The following is a 24,820-nucleotide window of genomic DNA, read 5'->3' on the forward strand; positions in this document are numbered from 1 at the left end:
CAAGCAACCTTTTCTATTAGTGCTTACATTGTAAAAACTTGTAATTTTCTCACTTTTTAAATCACATGAACCAGTAAAGGTATCAAAATTCTGTTCCTCATAATTTTAACTGTTGCTATTGTCGCTGTTTTCTGGTACATGATATACCATTATTTTATCAGAAAAGATTAAACATTTATTTCAAAAATGGCCCAATTTCATGTAAGTAAAATGATGTAAGTCGTGTAATGTAATGTAATATGTAAAATTCGCAGGTTCCGCAAACTGCCACGCTGCGAAGGGGCGCTGTTAAAGTGTAACCTCAGATAGGGCCACGACCTTAGTACACTGCAACAAAAATATTATACTTTCTACACTTTTCGAGATACTTTCATATAATACACATACAAAGTGACGCCTTGATGGACGATACTTTCCATCCAAAGAAATTATGCAAATAGGAAATGTGCGAAAAGCAGCGCATCGGAAAACTGTCAAATAAATCAAAAATGGACGACCACTTGCCACTGCAACCCGTTTTTCCGGTCAAGTTCGAGCCCAGGGCGACGGTGGCGCCTGGAAACGTGCAATTAATCAAGAGTTCAGTAAACGCTTTTAATGCGAATCCCGGAGAGCAGTCCACGTCAATCAAGATGCGTATTTTTGCATGTTCAAAATTACACAACACGTGAGACCCGGGACAGACTCGGCACAGACGACACCCGGAGCAATGAACTTGGACTGCCGCGATCGCCGTCTCGCCCGGCCACCCTCTGAACTTGGAGCTGGAATCACGGGAAACAGTTCCTTTGCTCCAACTACACTGAGATACAAGTATTCAGACAGCTATTAAATGGGTAGATGTGTTCTTGCCTATTAAAGATTGGCATTATTCTTGCAGTGTCTGTATTATGCGGAAAACACGTTCCAGGTGGGTGAAGGGGGGTGGTGATGATTGGCATATGTGTGCACGGGTCGTCCCCTCCAGTTCTGGAAGATCTTGCCACATGAGCCGGGCATGTGAGCTGCTGGCAGCGGGAAGCCCATTTCGTTTTGGCTTGCAACAGGTTTGGCTCTTTGATCTGCACATCCCCCCCTATCTCTTGGCGACTTTTGATCTTTCTGAGGAGTCCCAGGGAGTAGGAGGAGTCCCACCGCACAGCCGGAGGAGATGCGGCCATTAGAGCCGCAGTCCCTCAGGTGTGGAAGAAGCCAGACTGGGGGAAGACAGGGCCCAGCCCAGCCCATAATTAATATCGTTGAGAATTTGATTTAACACTTGCGCTCCAAGCAAATTGCTTGGCAAGCAAGTTTTGAATAGGAAATTCACTTAAATTTATACCAAAATGGTGGATTTCCTTAAGGACCTTTATCCACAAAAGGGCCACCCCACGGGAATGCTCTCTTTTGACCAAAAACTAGAACACAGACTATGGAAATGGGAACAAGTTTAAGCCAGAAAAGCCAACACGATGCGTGGAGGGGCCAGAATAAATATATGCTCAGGCCAAGGGGCTAGGAAAGCGGAAAGTAAGGTCACAAGTGCCTTTGGTGTCACACGAAATTGTTTACAAATACAGAACACGCGTTGAAAAGCTGCCTTAGGAACCAAAAAAAATAGGAACCAACGCCTTACCTTGGAGCTCCTCTTTCAGACTTAATGGTTTTTTCTTTTTGGAGCACAAAAGATCCGGTGGCAGCAGCATCATCATCATCATCATCATCTGGTGGGTGCCTGACTGGCATCTGAGATGATTTTAATGCTGTTGATTGTGGGCTTGCATTGACATTTTTGCCAACTTGCCACATTCCTACTCTAGTCCCCTAGCCTCCACTGAGTTCTGTCGAGATTTGTTGAAGCCACAAGCTTCCGCTTATTGTTTGTTGGCAACAATTAAGCCGCACTTCTGCGCCAGTCGACTAAAATAATCAAAATGTTTGTGGCTCGCCCAGGCACCCACAGTCCTCCAGAGATTTCCAATATATCTTTTAGAGAAAAATATAAATTCAATCTTTTTTTGCAGTGCATGGTGTGTGTGGGGGTAATCTGTGTGTTTGAAACCGAAAGCAATGCAATTTTTGAATTTTCCACAAAGTTGAAAGCTGAGCCGGAGTCTGAAATGAATTTGCATGTTGTGCCAGGGATCAGTAATCCGGTTCACAGGAATGGCAGCTGCGGAATCATGGGGATTGCTTCCCCATTAGCCCGTTTACGGAGAGCACAGAGTACGGACAATGGAATCCCCCATCAAAAATGCAACCATTCGATGTTACACACACGGAATTCTGGAATGCCAAACAGCATTTTTGGGGCTTAGCTAGTTTTTGATTAAAACGCTATGCTTTTCAATTCGAATGATGATGAGTTTTGGGTGAGTTTGGGGAAATGAATTGGATAAATTGAGTGAATACTTATTGGAATCTCACAATCCATACATTAACTCAATAAGCACTTAAAAATTGCAACAAATATTAGCATTTAAATGGAGCAACTAACGCTGGAGCCACTCCATCGCCAGACACTCCACCCACTAGACCCCATTAGACCCATTTTGGAGCTTAACCCACTTCCTGCGACGTAATTCCCTTCCATTGTTTCGGCTTTTCTGCGATTAATCAAGGTCGTGAGTTAATTAGACTTTCTGCAATGGGAAGCCGAGTGAAAACAATTGCGATGGCATTGCATCAGGCGGTTAGGGCCACTCGGGCCGCCTGCAGGGAGCTGGGAGCTCGAGTGTTGATGGGTGGCCAAGTCAACATAACTGCACATTATTCAACGCGACGGGCAAAAATGGTTGATTTTAATGGTCGAGGATGAAATAATAAATGCGCCCCATAATATCATTAAACGCAAAACAATAAAACAAAGAGCGACCATAAAACGCAAGCCAGGCGGCAGAAAGAGATTGTCGCACGGACGCTACTGCCACTGCCACTCGATGTGTCTTAATTAGCATAAATGTGCATCGTGTGGCAGCCACTAGCAACTGGCCACTAGCCACTAGCCACTAGCCACTTGCCACTGCCGGTTGTGCAACTGGCCGAAAGTGGAATGAATAAAGAGAGATCCAGTGTCAGGCGAGTGCACCGCAATAACATTTATTGCTGGCAGCGGTCAATCAGAATCAGAATCAGAGTCGGAGTCGGAATGTGCTCCCGTTTCGCTCCATATCTTCAGTATCCCAGTATCGTATATATATTTATATCCCCTCAGATCCAGACACATTATTATGCGGGCACATACTCTCCTCTCTCCAAAGTGATGGCTTTAATTGTCATTGTAATTGGTGGTGCACTCGATGGTAAATAATTGAGTCGATGGGGGCCTGATTGAAGTTTGATGGGCCAGATTATGTCATTGAGCTTGGGGACTTTGGAATTTAAGCCATATCGTGATGAGTATTACTCAATACTGATTAATTATCTAAAAGAACTAGGATTGTTTTCTCTCAGCTTTATTTGATTTTTGCGTTTGGCTCAGACAAAATAAAAGTTCAGAGATATACAGATACAGGTTATGCAATGCTTAGAGCTACACATATAATATATAGATAGGTTTAATATATAGCGTATATATTCATTATGTAATATGATAGATTTTAAAAAACAGTTTCCACTTTCAAAACAAGACTGCAGCTTGCACTCGATCGATATCGGGACTATATGGTATATACCTTTATTCATATATAATTATGGTTAAGTGTTCGATACTAGAAAAGGGTTTACAAAAACGTTAATAGTTATATGTTTATTTGTTAATAGCTATGAAGGGTTCTCTCCGTAATTCATCTAATTTTTGTGTTCCTTACAAAATGTAATTTTTTATCAAATCTTGTGTCAGTTACTCGTTTTTCTTCATCTAAAAATTAAAGACGTCTAAATCGTATCACAGATAAATGTGCCACTCCCGCACACATAACGGCCTATAACAGAACTATAACCTATGGGTGATTTGCTGGATTTTTCTTTTTCAGTGGTGCAGTGGGTCAGAGGTCGAGGGTGGAGGGGCCGGCTCAGTTCTGCCACCAAAGGGCGCTCGTGTTCCAGATCCACGCGCCCGACCCTACTCAACGATGCTGCTGGGGATTCGGCGGCCCGAAGGCCTGCATGCTGTAGTACCGCTCGGAGTCCTCCTTCACCACACTGGTCACGTGATGGAATTGGCACGGGTGCGATATCTGCGACTTAGGCGGCAGGGGGGCCGGCTTGGCGCGCTTCTGCTTCTTTGGCTTCCGGCCGCCCCCGGACACGGTCAGGGCTATGTTCTCCGGGTCGCTGACCAGCCTCTCCACGTGCTGCCACAGCTCGCGGGCAGCGTCCGTCGAGTCGAAACTGAAGCCGATCATCTGCTGGTGGTTGCTAGACAGGCACATGGTGTGGAACGAGGGTCCGGCGATCCGGTAGTTGGACAGATTATCGATCTTGTCCGACCAGAGGGCGAAGCACGAACCCCGCTCGGCCAGCACCAAGGTCACCCGGGGCATGGCACGGGCCCGGGAGTTGCCCTTGTCGTGGAGGATCACCGGGATACCGGTGAAGACGAGACGCCAGTCGCCGTCGTTACCGGTGCCTTCGTAGAGATTGGCCAGAGCGCCGCTCACGAAGATCTCGGTGCCCAGGCCGCCGAAGAAGCTCTCCACCTGACCGCGCTCGTAGTCCGAGAGGTTTGTGTTGCTGGTGGTGTCCGTGCTGATGGTGTCCGCGTCGATGTCCGAGGCGTTGTACAGCGAGGTGGTGCCGTGGGCGCTGCTCCTCTGGGCCGAGGAGTGTGAGTGGGCGGACCAGTCCGCGTGTAGAATCAGCTCCTCCCGGGGCTCCGAGGACGAGCCGGTGCCCTCGCTGGACTCTGACGGCGGCGCCGAGTCACTCACGGATCCCAGCCGGCGACGTGTCTGCTGCAGTTGGTGCGACATCTGAAAATGCAAAAAAAAAAAAAGCAGAGTGCCAAATTAGATTTCTGTGGCAGAAGCTTTTCGGCTGCGGTTTCGCTCCCAGCAGAGTTAATGCAATTCCCTTTGCCACTCGTCGGCACCTCGCAAAAGTTGGCAACCGAAAACAACAAAAAACGATAGAAAGCAGTTTAAAACAAGCTGACGACTAGAAGATATCCATTAGAACACTTCATTTCAAGAGACTATAAAAATAATATTAAAGATTTCAATCCTTTTGGGGGTTCTATATGAGAATCCTGCACCTTGTGGGGGAACTCCATCAGAAAAGATTTTGAGATGCAAAAGAAGAATTGATTTAGAAATTGTTTAAGGTATTTTGCTGAAGAATCGGATGAAAATTGGCGGAGTTATGGTCATGGCTGGAGGAAATTTAAGAAATAAGAAATTTTTGAAAAAAATTGATCAAAAAATTCATTCCCAGATATTTATGCAGATTTATGGAGAATTGTTTAAGAAATCTTTTAAGGTATTCCACATAAGGATCGGTTTACATTTAGCAGAGTTATGAAAAATCTGGGGCCAGTAAGTGAGAGGGTCGTATTTCCAGATTCATATTCTTTCAAAGTGCGAATAGTCTCCAAAGTCGGCCAGTCGAGGGTAAACAATTGGCAGTCCCAACACCAGTTTCGTTTTCGGTTCGGGCTCCCGCTCCACGCTTCCCCTAATTTGTTATTTACTTTGTTGCATTGCTGCAATTGCTGCCAAATAAAAAAGGCTGAGGCTGAGGAACGGGTATTCGAGCTCTGTGGTCGCTCTGCTGGAAATTAAACACAATCAATTTCCGCTCTAGAAACGCAAATCGTAAACAGAGAATAATTCGCATATTTATGCTCACTGAACAATTTGCCGAAATTAATTCAGCTATTGTTGGTCGATTCGGAATGGCTTAAATAATTATTGACAAGGCGGGTTCATCCAGTAATCGATTAGGAGTCAAGTGAGTGTTTATTGGGGTTTTGAGTGGCAGGTTAAAAGGGCATTTACCTGGAAGTTTGGCCTGGAAGTTTAAACACGGCAGGAAAAGTCCTGCGAGTTGTGAGTAAATAAACAAAATAGTCTCTAACTAATCCAACTAAACCAATTAGGATTCCGGCAGAGTGATACATTTGCATGGAAACTCCTCGGAAATCTACATATCAAAGACCGCACGTCCTATGCAAATACCCCAAAAATGTATCACTGGCAGGGCTAACACTACGTGTACTTACGGCCAAAGCGAATACCTAATGAATATGAATCGTTTTGAAGCAAATTTGCTACTCAAATACTAAGAGTCGACTAGCTCTGGTAGGAAAGTTTGGCGAGGCACGTGGACATTGGCACGTTTTAATTAGCGCCGCAAATTGCAGGTCACGGCGTAATTAAATTATTTAAATTGCTAATTTTCCGAGCCCCCAGGTAAGGGTGGAAGTGAAACTCGAAGCCCGAAAGTGGAAAGTGCTAAACATTCGAACGTGTTCTCGAAGTTGTCACCGCCAATAAATAATAATCAGCAACTATGTGAGGGCCTTTTGACATGTATCAGCGGGAAGGAAACTTGTCCAGGACACGCTCCTTTGGCACACTTTCAGGAGCCACAAACTTTTCTGTTTTGGCAACTTTGTTTGCCTTTCCGGAAGACACTCAGATTGTGGGGAATGTGGCGGAGGATGCTGCAACATTAACACGGTTATCTATAATTTACACGCACAGGGGAGCCAGCGGAAGGACGAAGGAGGAAGGACGACGACTCCTTAACTGCGGTGATTTCTGGCTGCTGGCAGATGCACATTTATTGTGCTATTACTTTTGCGGTCCTGGATGTCCTCTGCCCATCCCAGAAGGCATCCGGCCTGCCTCCCCTGAGTGTTTTTTTACGTGTCTCGGGCTTGGCAGCCGAAAAAGTTTATCGCCACAGTTGCGGTGGAAATGGTAGGACCTTTTATCCTATCATCCTTTTCAGCTTGAATGTGTGCTGTTTGTGTGGCCTGTTCTGTTTGAAAACTCGCATATATATCCCGGCAAAGATTAATTGCCTCTCACTCTGCCTTCCCTGGGTTCCCCGGCTCTAAAAACTTGGCAAATATATTTAGTGCCGAGATTTATGTAGCTTCATTACGAGCCTCCATCACCGCCCCCAATCTCACCCCCTGGGGAGGTCCTCCTCCACGCTCCCGCCTTGTCTATGTTTATCGAACGTTTTGGTCAAACAATTAAAAATATTGTCCCTCTTTCGCTATCTCAGGGCCTCTGTGGGGGCCGCTTTTTATTGTTGTCATGGCAGCCGACGACCAAACGAATATTTAATGTCCTCCCCCCAGGTCCTCTCCCAGCAGACCTTGGGACTATCGAAGTTCAATGTCAGGCCCGGCCGTACCATGCGGCGTATGCGTAATTTCTTGCTTTTATTTACGACCTCGTGTGTGTTTTGAGCTAATAATCGGAAAAAATCAACACTGGCTAAAACAACCAGCAAAGGCTGGCCATTATTTATGGCTATTATATTTACCCATTCGAAGCTGGCCAATTAATTGGAAATTGTGGTGTCTGTGCGTGCAAGTTCTTCAGGGTTCTATGGTAGTTTAAATATTTAGAGTGGAGGAAATTAAAGTATGCCTTTTAAGCTGTGATTGTTTAAAGGCAAAAAAAGCATTTGCAGGTCAGGCGTACGGCGTACGGCGCACGCCTCTGCCGACCGCCCTGGGGGCTTTGCGAAAAAAACATGTCACAAAATTTCATATTTCACTTTATTTGTGACAGTTGACAAATGTTTGAAATTGACAGCTCCGAGCCTGATGGGGGTGGGTGGGTTTTAACCAAAAACGAGGCTTGTGGGCTCTCAAAAGAAAGGTAGCTGGCCAACACAGGTAAGCCGAAGCGAATTTCTCTGCCTGAAAGAAGGCCAGGAAATCCCACACACAAAACACTCGATTGTGGGGCAGGTCAGGGGTCACAAGGGGGGGCGGGTCAAATCAAACAAATTGCTTTGCATGTTCAACAATTGAAACCGTTAGGCTGGGGGCGGATCGGGCGTGGTCAGCTAACAATGCCTAGTGGGAAAGTAAAGCAACAGATACAGCTACAGATACAGATACAGTTGGTTGGTTGACTTTGAGGCCTTTATGTTAATTTCTGATTCATTTCCAGCTGGTATTTGTCTTTTTTTTCGTTCGCCGCTTTATGAAAAGCCACTCAAGTGCATCGGAAAATGGTGCGGACTAAGAGCAAACGTGCTGTGATTTAATTTTTTCTGTGACGGAGTCGGTCGAGAGCAACAAGGGGCAAAAATTCAATTAAAATGCACAAAGCCTCTCGTCTCGCCTGACCTCGGCCTGCCCCTGCCCCTGCCCCTGCCCATGTTGCCACTCCTTTCCGCCCCCTTTCTTCCCGGGGACAAGCAATTATAGTTGTTGCTGCCACTCACGTACATATGTGGGCCCAGAAGAGAGATCCCGGGTTAAATTGAATTTGTTATTAAAACCCAATTTTCATACAAGCATATTTGCACGCTGCATTTTGATGACAGATATGGAACTCTGCCAGCTTCACTTCCAGGGCCAAAACTTCAATCTATTTCAGCCCCCAGATCGCGAAATTCCATCAAGCTCCTCTAACACTCGACAAGCGAGAAATTTTCATAACAACAACCGAATATTTTTTCGCATAAACATGCAAATTTGTCGCTCAAGCCCCAGGACCCCCCTTTTGTTAGATGCACTCATCTTCCCAATGACTAATTTGCATGTAAATATATATTTTTCCTGCTTTTTGCTTTTTAGCATTTGCTCATGAACTTGGCAGTACATCGTAGTGTTCAGTTCCCAGTTCCCAGTCGAGGAGAACAACAAACTGTCGTACAAAGCTTCGTATTGTTCATGGAAAAATCCTCAGAACGGACCAGACTATTGCCTGTCTAGTGGCTGACTAACAATATACACTTACAAAAAATATTAATCTATAAGAATAATTTATAAAAACCGTGTATGGACTGTTTTTCACTCAAATTTCATTTGGCTCCGGGGACCACGTTTTGATTTATGAACAAATTGAAATGGCAACAAAATATTTACGTAACAATTCCGTGGAAAATGAATAAGCCCTCCCCCGGCTTCATACCCCTCTGTATTAGCAGTGTATCCCAGTCGTGGAATAATTAAAATTATATGTGGGAACCAAACAGCACATCAAAATAAATAGACACGTGTCTGAACAAAAAATAATTCAAAACAAATGTTCCAAGCCCCAGTACGATATGACTTCATATTCCCATTTCGAATGAATCACTAACGTTAAAAGTTGTACATTTTGGTGACAAATCGGCCATAAAATTAAGTAACAAACAATGTTCATTAAAAAATATTTAATAAATGAATTGCCAGATAAGACTCTTTACGCAAAAAAGCATTTAAATAAATCATGACTCTGCGGTTCTGGGCAGTTTCTGAACAATTTCTAAATTATTTTTTGACAATACTTTCTGCTCCTTCAGGATCTGTCGAGTCACGGGCAGGCCACAAAAAAGGGGGGGCCCCACCCTTATACTTTTGCTGACTTTATTCAATTTCAGGCATGACTTGTGCGATTCTTGGCAAGAGAGTGTGGCAACAAGCTGTTGCTGCCATGAGTTGGCAGCATCCACTATTGGCAGATATCAGCCAGAAGTGACTTTCGGCCTCCTAACCCATAGTGCAACATAGTTGTGGCAAATTGTGTGGAATAACTCGACGCAAGATGCATAAATATGTGGGTTCGGATGCGGGTTCATTTAAATCAAATTCCCACAGGCTATGGCAATTATGTGGGGCAGCAACAAGTGGTTTCCCCAGAGAAGGGTGGAGAGCTGACCCTCCTCCTTCCTCCGGGAAACTGCCTCCGGTGCAACAACGATTGGAGTGCATTTTCAGCGGCTTTGTGATGTTTTTTGTCGCTACCTTTTTACACAATTTGCATTTTTTGCAACTTGCAATGGGCGTGATTAACAAGTTTAGCTTTTTTTTGTGCCAACTTGGTCTGGAGTGGACTGGAGTGGAGTGGAGTGGCCGGAGAGGACTGCCTTTATTCACCTGGCTAGGCATTGAAATTGACACTTTCGAAGCAGCCTGGCTAAAACGATAATTGCCTGGCATCAGCAGAAAAAAAATGAGAGACCAATGCGTAGTGGAAATCGTAATTGGCAAGGAGATTGTTATGAAAGTTTGCACCTAACATGGAACTGGGGGCTCCAATTACGAAACTATGAACGGCAGGAAGTCAATAAACTTGGAGGGCTTCTTGCGGCAGTTGCCAAGACGCACCCGGAGATGCTAGACCTCGGCTAGTCCAGGTCTCATTGATTAAACTCCCAGATTATTAAGTTCTATTGAGGCTTGTCTGCTGACGCTGCGTTTTCTGAAGAGATTAGGTGGCTTATCGCCCTGGAAGATGCAGTCTTATCAGGGGCTTCTGGGAGCTGGAGAGTGTAAACAAAGTGATAAGGAAACACCAGAGAGAGGGCTGCTCTGAGCCCCAGAGAGGTGGAATACCTCAACTAAATTTATATGGGTTGTCAGGTAGCTTGTAACCCCTATATAGACTGAAGAACCTGTTCTACCCCTTTCGGCAGACATAAAAACTGGCACAGACTCTGATAATAACATGGTACAGCCCCTCCCGAATAAATTACTATCAGGACGACTACAAAGAGAGGATCGAGAGATAACCATATAAGACCCTACTTATATGTGTATGTGGAGTGATAGCAATGCCCGGTATTTGGGTTTTTGTTGCCGCGATTTCTGCTTGGGTTTCAGTTTGTTCGGTTTGGGACAAGATTGACTTGCAATGTCAGTTGCCAGACGGGCGGCGAGTCGATCGCGACTTTCGATTTCGTTCGGCACCCGCGGCATAGCCATTATCATTCTGGCTGTTTCACGGAGAATTTGTGCATGGCTGTTTCACGGAGAAAAATTTGATTCATTTAATTAATTGGGTGATTAGCTATCGATTATAAAAGCTATATTAGGTTTTGATTTTTGGGCAGACAGTGGAAGAAAGTTGCTTGACAGTTTCCTGACAGTTGAAGTTTACTGAAAGTTGAGTCTCTCTTTTGCGTAAAAGTGATTAGTAACTTTTCTTTCTGTGCACTCTGCTGGCCCTGCCAACTCAGAGTAATTATCTCCTCGAGTTCCGAGTTCCGCGTCCAGACGTCCTCAGAATCGTCTTCAGCATCAGTCTGTCAAGGCAAGTCGAATACTCAACATGTGGCTGCTCCTACCCATCCTACTCTACTCGGCGGTGTTCCTGTCCGTGCGGCACATCTACAGCCACTGGAAGCGGCGGGGATTTCCCTCGGAGCGGGCTGGCATCACATGGACTTTCCTGCGGCAGGCCTACCGGCGGGAATTCCGGCACGTGGAGGCCATCTGCGAGGCCTACCAGGCGGGTAGGGACCGGCTCCTGGGAATCTACTGCTTCTTCAGGCCCGTGCTGCTCGTGCGGAGCGTGGAGTTGGCCCAGACGATCCTCCAGCAGTCGAACGGTCATTTCAACGAGCTGAAGTGGGATTACGTGAGGGGATACCGTAGATTCAACCTGCTGGAAAGGCTGGCCCCAGCGTTCGGGGCCAAAAGACTGGCGGATATGTTCGGGCTGGTCCAGAAAGTGAGTGATCATCTAATCAGCCACCTCCTGGACAAGGATCAGGCCAAGGAGGGAGTCCTCGAAGTGGACATGCAACAGATCTTGAGAATGTAAGTTATGAACAGAGTTGGTTTTCCCAGTTTTATAATCTTCTCCTTTAGTTATTCCATCAACATCATCGGCAACCTCATCTACGGCTTGGATGTCAACAATTTCGAGCAGAAGGATCATATTTTCACAAGCTTCTTGAGTCGGGGACACTCCACCATCCAATCCTTGTAGGTATTTCAGGACGTAGTACAATTTAGGGATTAAATAAGGAATATTTCCAGCACTCTAAGCCGTCTGCCCCAGAAATCCTCCTTCACCTACCGGCTCAGGGATCTCATAAAACAAAGCGTCGAGTTGCGCGAGGATCATGGTCTCATACGCAAGGACATACTACAACTTCTAGTGAGATTCAGGAATGGCAACGAAGTCAGTGGCGAAAAGTGGCAGATAGAAAAAAGTAATGGTGGGTTCTTAATTTAAATAATAATTTCATTCATAATACTTCTACTTTTTTGATGTTTTTCAGATCAAGAAAAGTGTCTCTCCATAAAGCGCCTGGCAAAGGTGGCTGAGGACTTGCTAAAGGTGTCCTTAGACTCTGTAGCATCCACGGCCACCCTCTCCCTCTTTGAGATCCTGCAGGAACCCCTGATTGTGGAGAAACTCCAGGCGGAAGTCAGCGATTTGAGTAATGAGAATGGTCAGCTCAAGTTTGAGGAGCTCGACGGCCTTAAGTACATGGATATGTGCTTGAAAGGTATGGGGAATTCTATTTTCTATAAATTAGCATATTATTGATAGAGATTCCTTCACAGAGACTGTCCGGAAGTACCCGCCAGTGCCCATTATTGAGAGGATCTGCCGGAAGACGTATTCCCTGCCCAATTCCAAGCTCACTATAGACGAGGGCAAGACCCTGATGGTGCCTCTGCTGGCCATCCACAGGGACGAAAGGTACTTCAGTGAGCCTATGAAGTACAAGCCCCTCAGATTCCTGGCGGAGAATGGAGCAGGTCCCTGCCAGAAGGAGAGCAAAAACAACGCCTTCATAGGCTTCGGCATTGGCGGCGCCCACTGCGTCGGTAAGGATCTTCAAATTTGGCCACAAAAACAGTCTCTAAACATAATTATTTTCCAAATTATAGGCCAAAACTTTGCCAAGCTGGTAATCAAGGTGGCGCTCGTCAAGCTCCTTCAGAACTTCCGCCTGGAACTTAACCCCAACCTGGCCGAGACGATGGAGGTCACCCACCAGCCGGCGCCCTTCATCCGGACTCGGGACGGACTCAAAGTAAAGTTGAGGAGACGCGAAATAAAGCCCTCATTTTATCGCTAAACTAAGTTAGACTCTAAGGGAACCCTTTAAGCTGCCAGGTCCTTTAATTTGTGCATCCTTTTCAACACTTTGTTGGCACGACACCTGAAATTATGCTATAAATAAAATCCAGTATATTATGGTCGCTGAGTTCCGCCATTGTTGTCCTTGCCGTCCTTGTCTGCCTGATCCTGTTTGCCTCTCGCTCGCTTCGTTAACTTTGCAAAATGCCAAAAGGTCCTCGGGCACACCGTGCGTATACGTAACGTCACCCTGACGCCCGAGCTCCCGACGCATTAAATTAGTCATTCCGATGTGTCTGTTGTTGTTTACGTCTTGTATGTAGGTATAGTATACCCGATTTGGGGGCGATAGCATCTCGGGCGGAAAAGACATGTGCTTCCATTCGAGTTTATCATTAAATTTGATTTGTTTTGTTGCCAATCCGACCTGACAGGACCCCCTCTCTGCCCCAAAAAATAAGCAAGAGTCACATCCGTGTGTCCGTTTGAAGCACTCATCTTCCTCCAAACACTCCACAAATACATCTCTATTGATTTTGTGAAGCTTTCTCCCAGTGCCTCTTGAAGGCTGAGCCGTCGACGGGGGTGCGGCAATCAGGCCTGAGAGGCGCCTCTAATGATGCCGCAATTAGGCTGCATTATGGACACATTTATCATCCACAGACCGAGATAGAGATGTCGCAAACAAATGACTCTAATGAGTGCGTAAAGTGTTTTACATTAATGAAAACTTTTGGCCAGCCCCGAACCCCTTGGTGCCTCCACAAAAAAGCCATCAAATTAATTGTGGCCGAGTCGGAGCTAAGCTTTTGGGGATAAATGACCTGGAAAGTGTCGGAAATCGTGTCGGAAAAGAAAACTTTTCGACTTCTGGCCTGTCCTGGCCAGGCATTAAAATTGAAATTCAATCAAATGAACAGGGTTCTGGGAATAGGGTTGCAGGACCCTAACAACTCCAATCCCCCTGACCTGCGGATGGGGAAGCGGAGCTCTTCACGTGTTTGTGACCCAGTTTATACGCCGGGTGTGGCAAGCGAGGCAAGTGTCGAATATAAATTGCACGGAGATGGCACGGAGGAGCAGAAACTCCGGATGCGGCAACTCCCTTTGGCACAATCTTGGCTGCCATTGTCCTGGTTACATTTAAACATTACTCATTCCCCATTAAGCGGTCAAATGGCAGCCACCCAGCCCCGAAAACTCCTCGCAACTCAAGTTTAAAAAGAGAGTACAAAGTTGCTTTCATCGTCGTGTTCGGATGGAGCATAAATTATGTGAATTATGCCACGCAGAAGCATACAATTTTCGTTTCTCCGCGAATAAATTATGAAATATTTGCCCCAGGGGACTCTGCCGGGGAAGAACACATCCAATCCTCCTGCTAATTTTCGTGTAAAGTTGTTCTCCAATTAGGCCTGTTAACTTACCATGATTTCTGGATCTGTGGTCGAGGTTAACTGCAAGGAGACAAAAAGTAGAATCCATTAGTCAGATGCCCGAATACGGAGCTCAATCGTAAACTTGAAACTGAGGCACTGAAATCGAAATAAAGCTCTCCTCGAGTCTGACACGAAAGGTTATCGGTGCAGTCGCTTTTAATTAGCCAATTGACATATGACTTTTCGGTTTGGCTCTCATTGTTTCTATTTTTTTCTGTTTTTTGTTTGTCTAACAAGTCTGTGCGAAGTCTATGCCTAAGTTGGGCAACATTTTCAAGAGCCTGAATAAATTCAGTGGCTTAACTAGAGGCGGTATTTGTTTATTTTCATTTCAGACCTCAAAATATGAGGCCCATTTGCATAAGAAAAAGCAAAATTTCTTCCATTTCTTAGCATGACAAAGATGTTTGAATAAATTGAGCGACTTACGGCATTTCTCTGCCATTTCTCAGTTCACGTAATCACCAAATATTTGGCAGCAAACCTCAGACCTCTTAGACAAGTCATTTGAAGCCTCAAATTGCTGAACTTATAATTAAATTTTTGTGTCTACAGTGAGCTTGCTAATTGGATGAGAACTCTTCTCTTCCCAACACATTTTCGACCAACTCAAGTGGCCATCACATGTGTTTAATGTCGGGCCCCAGTTCCCAGTCCCCCCTGGAGGCAGAACTCTCCCAACTGTGCTCCAAAAACCCGAGAAAACTCAACTCGAGAATAAGTAACCGGCGACCTCCGAGGTCAGCTGTAATAAAACTAAACAAATGTCTGGCCTTTAATGGGGCTCCCCTTACTCTCTTTTTTTTTTTTTTAATATTTGCTTAACAATTAAAGTGTACGAAGATTATAAACATGAGTGCTTGGAGAGTGGGTAGATCTGTGGGAGGGGGATTACCTCAGACCCATTTTCAGCTACAAAGTATATACAGACTATGGTACAAGTCTGAATATCTTCTTAGTGAGGCCTCACTGTCTCCAGTGCGACTTAAATTGGGTGTCGCAGTTGGTTTACTTTTTCAATTTGTGTGCGTTGCATCCTCATGATTGCCGCATGGAGTTGCATGCCGCCGCCCTTCAAACTGCATATGACGAGCGAAGAAGCCGCCTGTTTTATTTCTGTATTTTTACACTGGGTGTTGTGGGAGGAGGAGACCGCCTTGCCGCTGGTTGCATGCAGCTGTTTATTGTTGTTGCTGCCGCCTGTGTGCAGTTGCTTTAATTATTGTCAGCCCAACTGTAATTTGTTTGTGTCTGCGCCACTTTCCGACTTCCACCGTCCCCGTCCCGGGCCTCAGCCGCCTTTCTTTGCATTATATTTTTATCTGTTTCCGACTTTTAATTAATTTATGTGCCAGTCGTAAGGCTTAAATAGTGCGTTGAATTCAGAGTCAAATCCATGAGAGGGGTATTCCATTATATCACCTCGAAAGGCAGACTGACCCCATTTTCTCTCAGTGCCTGACTTCGCAAATCCCTCCCCTAATCAGACCGACTAATCCGAATCTATTGAACTCGAATGCAACCTCCCCAAGGGCCAAAATAACTCAGCCTTGATTTCAATTACCCGGCGTATCAAAATGCCGAAACTAGATAACTTAATTAAAGGCCCGAAATCAATCTGCATGTAAATGTGGGCCTGTGGATGTGGGGCCTGACAAAATCGGAATCGGAATAGGAGGCACCACCCATGCCCCACCCTGCCCCAAACAAAGCCGCCTCGCCAGCAACAACATCCGCTTATCGCGATAAATCAAAGCCACGAGTGCTGTTAATTTTCCAAGAAAATTTCGGGGGGAAACATGCCCCAAAACGTGAGTGAATGTGCGTGGCAATAACAACAACTGGAATTTATGTTTTCACGGCAAAAAATTATCTTAGGAGGCTCTTACTCCCAAAAACTTCAACCTCCGGGCTGCCGGGCGGCAGTCATGTGTGAGTACATCTCATTTTTGCGGCAAAGACGAGCCAACTCTTGCGGATTCTAATTAAAAGCAACAGAGTGAGTCTGCAACACACTCGAGCGGAAAATTATCAACTCCGCGGAGAGATCTTCGGATGGGAGTTGCCCAAACTTCTGCCTGGCTAGACCACAAGATGTTTCTTAAAGGCCCTCCTCCCGGAAAAAATAATGGGAGGAAGCCCATCCCGCCACACCGCTGGCCAAAATTAAATTGTGCACATTTCCGTGGAGCGGAAATTGCCCGAGTTTGTCACTCGGAATGGATACACAAAGAGCCTCTAAGGGTTCTCTATATGCCATGTGGTAGATACACAGGACCTGCTTTAAATTGTGATATTACACGCACCCGCACCCGCACAGGTGTAAATTATGATTATTCATTTATGGAATTTCTGGTGCGCATATCAAAGCCCCGCCTCGGCCACGTTTTGTAATCGTTTCCACTGCATTTAACCCGAAATTAGTGCAAAAAGGCATTTCAGGTCCGTGACATGACCTCTGGGCAATTTGCTAATTCAATTAAATGCCTAATTAATTACCTGTGGGGTCGTGCATCACCTGGAAACTGCAAATTTGCAAAATGTAATCCGCCCTACACCGTTTGGAGTTTGAAAGTTATTTAATTTATGATCGATTATAAATCAAATTTCAGCTCCATTTACAGTCGCATCTGTGCCCTGGTTCAGGTCTATGTAGTTACTATCTTGAAATCATTATCCTTGAATCAACAGCTCCTTCATTTACTCGCCAAATTTACTCTCCCGTAGAGCCAGACATCTTGGGTGTTCTCTTGGCCATCAAATTGGCTGCTCCATGAGCCGGATCCGGGCCTTTGACTATCCAATTCCGGGCCAGAATATTCGCATATATCCTTTGCCAGAGCAGCCTGTGCATCTGATCCTTTTCCGCCTGCAAATATGCACAGCTCCTCCTGCTCCTTACCTCCTCTAATTTACTTCAATGACGGGCTAGATGGCTGGATAGCTGGCTGGGTGGCTGACGCTCATAACTCAATCCCCTTTCCGGCCAGCTCTTCCCAGCCACATTGACAAAAATTTCACTTTGTCGCAAGTGAAGCTGGAGAAGCTGCTGTGGCAAATGGGTTGCATGTTGCAGCTGCAGAAGCTGCTGGGCGGTGAACTCTACTCTGTCCTGTCAGATGCCACATTTGGGCCACTCTTTCTAAGACTGGGTAGTTGGCTATTAACATGGTTAGTTGGAGAGACAAACCCTGATGCTAAGGAGAAAATTTAATAAGAAAAGTTGAACTTTAAAAGTCGGCAAAGATGATGTCAGTGGGGTTTAGTTTATGTCCATTATTTAAACCGTACAATACAACTAGGTACTCTAGGTACTAGGTATCTCCTAGTCGACTTGGGCATAAAGTACAATTTTTTCTTGGCGGCATGATTTTCGCAATCAGTGGAAAGCAGCTTGATGTTGCATTTGCTGCATTTGTTAGTGGCGCTGGTTTGGCGTGACATTTGGCTTTTCCGCGATTTTCGGCGACTGATTCCCAGTCTCCTGCTATGGCCCAGACCGGGCTCTGTGTCCTGGGCTCCATCTGCCAAATGATGTGCAATTCACAAGCGAAACAAATTCCGCCAACAACAGAGCCCATTTTCCAATCCAATTCGAAAGAAAGGGGCGAGTGTTTATGGTTCTTTTGGCCCAAACTGTGTCAAAAGCCGTTCAATTAAGTTTTCGCTTGCACAGTGATAAGGAACACTAGTCGATGCCTCCATTTCAGACCACGCAGCACACACTCGCTCATAACGGTGACGCCAGAGGGTATTAACACGACTTTAGGGCGGGGATTGGCATGGGCGGGGCGGGGCACGGGGACAATTGGGGCAAGTGGGGCATGTGGGGACATCAGATTGATAGCGTCGCTAAATAACACGAAACAGAAAATACCCCTACGGCTTCCCTACTTCTAATCAAGCACGTAAATAAAGTTAAGGTTTATGCACAGCCCGGGGCCCGGGGCGGAGAGACAAGAAACACAAAGGGAGCCAATTTATTGGGGTATAATGGACTAGGGATATACCCCTTTTAAGAGAGGTTAGAGAAGGGATATCGTAGTAAGGGATGTCCAGTCAAAAATGATTCAACTATCTACCCTGAGAGTCTATATTTCCTCTTAATTTAAAATAAATTCCTGCACCTTAATCTTGTTAAATTGTCTGTTTAATAGCGTATACCCTGACCTGGCTCTGGGCGGGATTAGGATTGCCTCGGGGCCAGTCATCATCGGATCAATGGGGTAAGACACACACTCACACATTCCGGCCCCAACAAAGGGTCCTCCCAGGTCCATTCCCTCCCTATGCATGGATATAGAAAGTATATATAGATATGAGCTTGTGACAGGGGCGGACGGACTACTGCCCGGCGGCAAGTACAATAAAAACTGCTCCAACGTTGCATGTAGCATTTGATTAGCCTCTGGAATGGGGCACTGCGGTTTGCTGGAAAACTCACAGGGAAAAAATGAGCAGCATATTGCTGCTCAGTGCACTTGGGGCGATGGCAATTAGAGGTTAACTTGAAGCACTCTGACCCACCCCCTTGAGTTGTAGGACAGTCCTCCCTCCCAAGACCCAACCAGGCAAGGCTGTCCTCCTATTCAGAGCCCATGCTCCAGTGGCTCCCCTGTCTCCTGCGTACATCGTTGGCTTGGTTAATATACGACATGTACGGTTCTGGCCCTTTTACAAGCCAAGCACAATGTTAACTTGGTAATACACTCTCTTGCCAATCCCCCCCAGTCCCCAGCCTTCTGGGCCAAAAACTCCACCTCAAGTGCAGCGATGTGTGCCGGCAAGTGGGGCTGGGTGGGTGGGAGAGTGTAGTTTCTGCGGTCACAAGTGAAAACTTGGCAACTTTCCTTAAATATATTTGCTGGCCAAGTTTGCTTGCCTAAAGTTTGTCTTCAGCTGACGGAGTTGTTAACTTAATCAAAAGATAAATGCCACCAAATGGTTAAATTGTTAGAGACCTGCGAGGTAAATACAAATACAATAGTGAGTGGGAGAGAATCCTGTAGAAAGCTTTAAAGCCAAATCCATTCTCCAAAATCAATAGACCAGGAAATGGCTCGGGATTTATCCCCAAAATAGACTCCCATCTGCCGCAATTTCTCACGGCAGACGGCTCAAGTATCAACGTGAAAAATGGCATCATAGGAGGAGTTATTGTCTCTGCTGTTGCCTAACTACAGTGGAGCCTCCGAGTACCACAGTTAACCCTTCAGCAGCAGCACCACCACCACCAGGGAAGCTGCATCATCAGCTCCAAAATCGAGGGTTTATTATGCAATCGCAGAAACTTAGTGCCGTTTGTTGTCAACGCGTTGAATGCAACAAACAGCCCCGAAAATAGCGGCTGCAATGGTGGCACGAGGGGGTGGCACGTCTGGGAGCTGACTGTTCACATTTGTGCAGCCATTGTAATGAGTTTCTGAGCCAAGTCGAGCCAAGAAGCGACAATCCAGAGGCAAGTCAACGTCAAATGTTGCAATATCTTGAAATTAACATGGTCTGCACTGGGAGAAACCCAGTTGGCACCAGAAGTACTGGTACTAGAAGGGTAGGTCCTCTTTTCTCAGTGCACCCAAGATGAGTCAACAAAGTTTGGCCCGAAACTTCGGAAGCCCCAAAGTGTCTTCTGCAGGGATGAGTGTGGCATGCAACAGCGCTTACTCCCGCCTCGGAGTTGCACACACACAAAACTGGTTGCAAATTTTCCGCTAATTGCCGGAGGAGGAGGTCGGGGAGGACTGATAAAAAAACACTCATAAATATCATACACGAAACGGAAACCAATTTTATTTGACAATGATGATGACGTGTGTGCCGTGATTGATGGACTGATTGATGAACTGACCAAATTGCTGGACGTGTCGCTGTACGATGTCCAATTAAAGACCGAATCAAAGTCGAACGGAATGTATGTTAATCAAAATCGAATTTGATTTGTGTGACTTGCCACCAAAAGTAAAAAAAAAAGAAACAAAAGTGAAATTCCAGCGAGCTGTGATCTTTGCGGTTTTGCCTTCTGAGAGATCAATGCTCGGGGTAGAGTGAAAGTCCGGTCCAAACATTATGCTTTATGGCCAGCTTGGGACGGCTCTTTCTCTGATTTGTTGACTTTGACAAAATTACTCAAGCTGTGCCGCAAAAAACCGGCCCTCCCACGCCTCGGACTTGGATTATGTCAGGGGCAGAGCTCCCTTAAGTGGGTTTTATTAACAATATTTGAAGTAATCTAAAGTTAAACCACAACTATGGCTCCCAAATAACTTTCTTTCGCCCCCAAGAGAAGCCCTCCCATCGTCACGGCCCTGTACTGTCGCCGACAATAAAAGTAACATAAAAAATTATAACACAATATAAACTATATAAGCCAGACAATGGCCCGGCCAAGTACAATTACCTTAACTTTTTCTGCCTCTTCAGCGTGGACCTTCAAAACACTGAAAGCGAAACTAAAAATGCCGAATGCCGATGCCGGCCATCAGCAAGACACCTCCAAGTGTCTCAGTGGGTGTGCGTCGAAGTTGGCCAAAATGTTTGTAAGCCGTTTTGGCCAAACAGACATCCATCAATCACTCCCTCAATGGCTAATTAGCATGCAATTCATGGGAACAATTGAATAGTGTCGGTCAGATTTTAAATGTCATGCCAGCACTTGTTTTGGGGGATTATTTGGACGTTATATCGGATTGTGTTCAAGGGCCTCGAAGCCCCGCGACGTGAGTCGAATTTCGAATGCGAAATCGCATTTTTCTAAGGTCGATCAATGTTTGTTTTTTGTTTTTTGCCAAAGCTGAATTAGCATTAAATATAATATAATTTGATAAACGTTGAACTTTCCTTTTAGCGGGCTTGTGTGAACTGTAGAACAAGTTCTCACTCACCTGCCGGCAAAAAAAACGAAAAACAAAACCTGATTTCCTGTTCGCAGGCCTAAAACAAGTTTATTTTCACGGGCATAACTCAACTCAAGAGGCAGGAAGCATTCCTTTCCTTTTCGAGGCCTTTCGAACACTCACCAAAATAATTAAAAACTCTTGTTCGGCGCGCGATGGATCACAAAAAAGCAATCAGACCGCATTCCAATCAGATACGCCCAGTAACTTGACTTGATAAGAAGCAACTTTTGGGGATATCGGAAAAGTTTCAATTTACTTGCCAATCGATGTTGCCAGGATATTGGGGATTTATATGTGAATTGTGTTTGAGTGGGTGGGTCGGAAATATATTTCGTGTCAACTGCACATGAGGCGGGCGAAAAATTGAGTTTGACTTTCATCAAATCACGTGACATGTCCTGAATATAGAACACCCGAATTTATTTGGCCACATCAGCTCGCAATCTATGCAAACAAGTGGAGCAAATACAAACACATTTTTGAGGGCTGAGGTCCTCCTGGGCCCAGCCCAAAAGATTTATGCGTTTTTCATATTGACGTCGCTTAAACAATAGACTGGGAGTCAGTCGGGATGTTTGGTTTTTGCCATGGCAACTGTCGTTCATTACGCCCTGACTTTGACCATAAAAAGCGGCGGAAAAGCCAATAAATTTCCATTCACCAAAACTATCCTTAATGAATGAATAAATTCGCTGTTTAAAGTGACATCTATAAAGTAAGCACTTCCTGTTTGAAACTTTTTACTGTCAACATTGGCAGGACCTCTTACAGTTTTTATTAATAAAGTTAGGAAAACTTGCACGACAAAGTTTTTTATTTGCATTTTGTAACTTGTAATTTGTGATATTTTTAATCACAAACTTGCCCTGCTTCGATAAGAGGAACGAGTCCAGTAATTTGGGCAATAATCTCAACAATTATGGCCCAGACCCGCCCAAATACAATGCGATCCAGTTTCGTGGAAAATCGCGGCAGCAGTGGTTGCTTGGCTTTAATTAAGGTTCCACTCCAGCTCCAGCTGCTCCAGCCAAAGACTGAAATGGGCATAGAAATGCTCACATATACCCCTGCCTAGACCCGGCATATCCAACATAAAAGCCCACTTTCGCCTTGTTCGTGCAATTTGTATAAACTGTAAATGATTATTGCCAATAAATCTGCAACAAAAAATCTGAGAAAACCGAAAAACAGAGACCAAACTGGTTGGGGTAGAAAGCCAGATAAAAAAAAAAACCAGGGACACCGCCCAAGCTGACCACCATCTCGGTATCTTGCGGATGATATGTAACCCACCGAGCTGGCCAAAGAGCCAGCAACTAGCCACCAAGTGGCAGACGACAGTCACAAACAGGTAAAAGTGATTTGTCTCTCCCCAAATAATCCAATCGTGTTTTGGGGCATGTTGCGTGAATTCAACGCCCGGCTTCCGACAGCTTGTCATGCAAATGAGCTTGTCGATCCTTCGGGAGGGGGGAACTAGCCTCCATATCGGCCCCCAAACCACAGTGGTTCACTTTCTTTTCGGGCCCAGTGGTTCTCCCACGTTGGCGCCGCAAATAAACAAATTAGTGGTAATGAGAGGGCGACTACAAAAAGTAAGTGCGACTTGGCCGGAAAAGCATTTCCCAGCTCACAGTTTTCAGTTTTCACTTGAAGCGAAAATCTTCGACCTAGTTGGCATTCTCGATTACTGGGGGACGACCAGGCCTGCTTTCGTTTTCATTGAGCAAAAAGTGAAACACAAAGTAGTGGATCTGGTGACAGATACACCTGGCCAGGTGTGTGCAGGTTGTTTAACCCAATTTTCGATATCTGGCTTGTGGGCTTAGCCCGCTCCGGCTACGCAACTTCATTTTTTTTAGCGTTTTTTGCGCGCCCGATTGCGGCCTAAACGCATTTTTGCGGCTAGCTTTTCATAAGGCCAAAAAAACCAGACTTAACTGAACTAAAGCATTGCAATGCGGTATGGATTGCACCTGTCCGCTGGGTAGCTGAAAAACTGAATGGGGTATTGCAATATAAATCAGAAATAATGGCAAGTATGATGGGAATTGCATACCCATTAAATCGTGTTGAAAAAACCGATTGCTTGGATTATCTGAAAGCAGCTCTGGTTCTCTAAGAAGTTCTTTATTTGTTTTCTAAAGGAAAGCTAAAATTATCTTTTAAACCTGGCTTTAAAGAAAAGAATTTTTGAATTTCGATAACGATACAAAACTAATCGGGCACCTTGCACGAGGACTTTGAGGACTTACCAACACTAAGAAGGCTGTTCAAAATGGCCGTCGATCGCAACACCATCGTTGGTGTTTTTTTTTCTTGCCATTTTTTTTTCTTCGCATCCTTTCTTCGTAATAAAAGTTTTTACTAATTAAAGTGGTGTCACGATAAGCTAGAGGGTTTCCTACTAATAAAATAATGGTCGTCAGGGTCATACGAAATCCTAATAAGTGTAAATCAACCAAAAACCGGGTACATTCGGTCTGTTGTCAAATGGCGCCGTGCTTGAATTGGCTAATTATCATCATAATTGCTAAAATTCCTGTTGGATAATCCCAAAAACTGGATAAGTGTAGGTATTGCTACTAAAATGGTAAATGGTTATTACTAATGAAATCCCAAATTTCAACAGGAAATAGTGAATATGCGACGAAATACCTTGGATTTGGTGGCTCTTCAAATACGAGTTTGGAAAAAATATTAACAAAATCTGTAAATCTGTAAAATCCAATAGGCTTTTTTACTACGCGTATTAAGAGAGGATGTTAGGTTTTAATTCCGTGTTTCACGTTACAATTCCGACAAATTCATTCACGTATTTGAAGATACAAATGTATCTACGAAATTGCACTGGGTAAGTTTCTTTTTTCAGTAACTTTTTAAACTGATGTAATTATTAATTAAATTAAATGAATTAAGAACTGCCCGGCTGCTTTGTTTATTTTAGCTTCTATAATATTCCGTTTGCTGTCATTATTGACTTTATTTAAACTTCTATTATCCTCGTAAAGGACATGTGGGGAATCCCTATTTGGAATATATCCCCAAAACCATCATACCCCGAAAATAAATAGAAACGTTTTGTGGTCGCCTCACAGACACGCGACATAAAATGGAATTTAAGGCCTGTCTGACTGCCACATTAAGCTTGAATAAATTGCTTTTCGCTGAAAAACTGACACAAAATTTATAAAACGCTTGAATTTGCTAACCTACGGAGCTGGCCCTGTTTATAATTTTGTGTAAACACAAATTGAAACTAAATATAATATTTAACGAAAACCCTTCTCCGCATACCACGGCCGTTGGCAAACACGACCACCCAGTTTAAAATACATTGAAGCTTCATAAATCAAAGATTAAACGCTTAATTAATCTGGCTCGCTCCCAAAGCACCGAGTTTTATAAATGATGAGCAAAATAAATAAGCCAAATTGCTAAAAATAACAAAGGAAGTCTCTGAAATTCGACGGGGTGATGTCATGGGGCAAGAAAAACAAATTAAAAATATATACTTTTTTGTAAAAAATAAGTAAAAAAAAACTAACAAGCATAACGTCATCATCGT

The 24,820-nt window shown here is 44.7% G+C and overlaps 2 protein-coding genes and 1 long non-coding RNA gene across 5 annotated transcripts in view; 2 read left to right on the forward strand and 1 right to left on the reverse strand.

Annotated features, from left to right (window-relative positions):
* Nucleotides 1-6: 6 nt before the first annotated feature.
* On the forward strand, nt 7-873 carry LOC26515125. Its single transcript, XR_001408574.3, has 2 exons — nt 7-201; nt 255-873. It is a non-coding gene; the product is annotated as an uncharacterized LOC26515125 (long non-coding RNA).
* A 2,545-nt stretch (nt 874-3,418) lies between these two features.
* LOC6497877 overlaps nt 3,419-24,820 on the reverse strand; it is a 34,349-nt gene continuing 12,947 nt past the window's right edge. The window contains exons 3-4 of one of the 2 annotated variants that reach the window (XM_001961593.4): nt 14,345-14,374; nt 3,419-4,892 (exon numbers count right to left, since the gene is read on the reverse strand). In XM_001961593.4, coding sequence (XP_001961629.3) covers nt 4,047-4,892; nt 14,345-14,347 — 849 coding nt within the window. In that variant the 5' untranslated portion in view covers nt 14,348-14,374 and the 3' untranslated portion in view covers nt 3,419-4,046. The remainder of the gene's footprint in view (nt 4,893-14,344; nt 14,375-24,820) is intronic. The other variant, XM_032451476.2, reaches the window with a different exon arrangement.
* On the forward strand, nt 10,697-13,044 carry LOC6497653 (probable cytochrome P450 310a1). Of its 2 annotated transcripts, none has more exons than XM_044716618.1 (6): nt 10,697-11,638; nt 11,690-11,806; nt 11,861-12,036; nt 12,106-12,336; nt 12,395-12,661; nt 12,725-13,044. In XM_044716618.1, exons 1-6 carry the CDS (start codon nt 11,148-11,150, stop codon nt 12,913-12,915), a joined length of 1,473 nt encoding a protein of 490 aa, XP_044572553.1. In that variant the 5' UTR covers nt 10,697-11,147; the 3' UTR covers nt 12,916-13,044. The 2 variants fall into 2 exon arrangements, with proteins under 2 accessions (XP_044572553.1, XP_001961628.1); XM_001961592.4 differs by having other exon boundaries at nt 10,705-11,638; nt 11,861-12,042.

Source organism: Drosophila ananassae, chromosome 3R, assembly GCF_017639315.1.
Source record: "Drosophila ananassae strain 14024-0371.13 chromosome 3R, ASM1763931v2, whole genome shotgun sequence".
NCBI classification, from domain to species: Eukaryota; Metazoa; Arthropoda; class Insecta; order Diptera; family Drosophilidae; genus Drosophila; species Drosophila ananassae.

Coding starts and splice junctions, on each gene's coding strand:
- LOC6497653 (XM_001961592.4), top strand. CDS start 11,148: ATGTGGCTGCTCCTACCCATCCTACTCTACTCGGCGGTGTTCCTGTCC. Junction 11,639..11,689: donor ATGCAACAGATCTTGAGAAT/GTAAGTTATGAA, acceptor CTTCTCCTTTAG/TTATTCCATCAACATCATCG. Junction 12,337..12,394: donor CATGGATATGTGCTTGAAAG/GTATGGGGAATT, acceptor ATTCCTTCACAG/AGACTGTCCGGAAGTACCCG.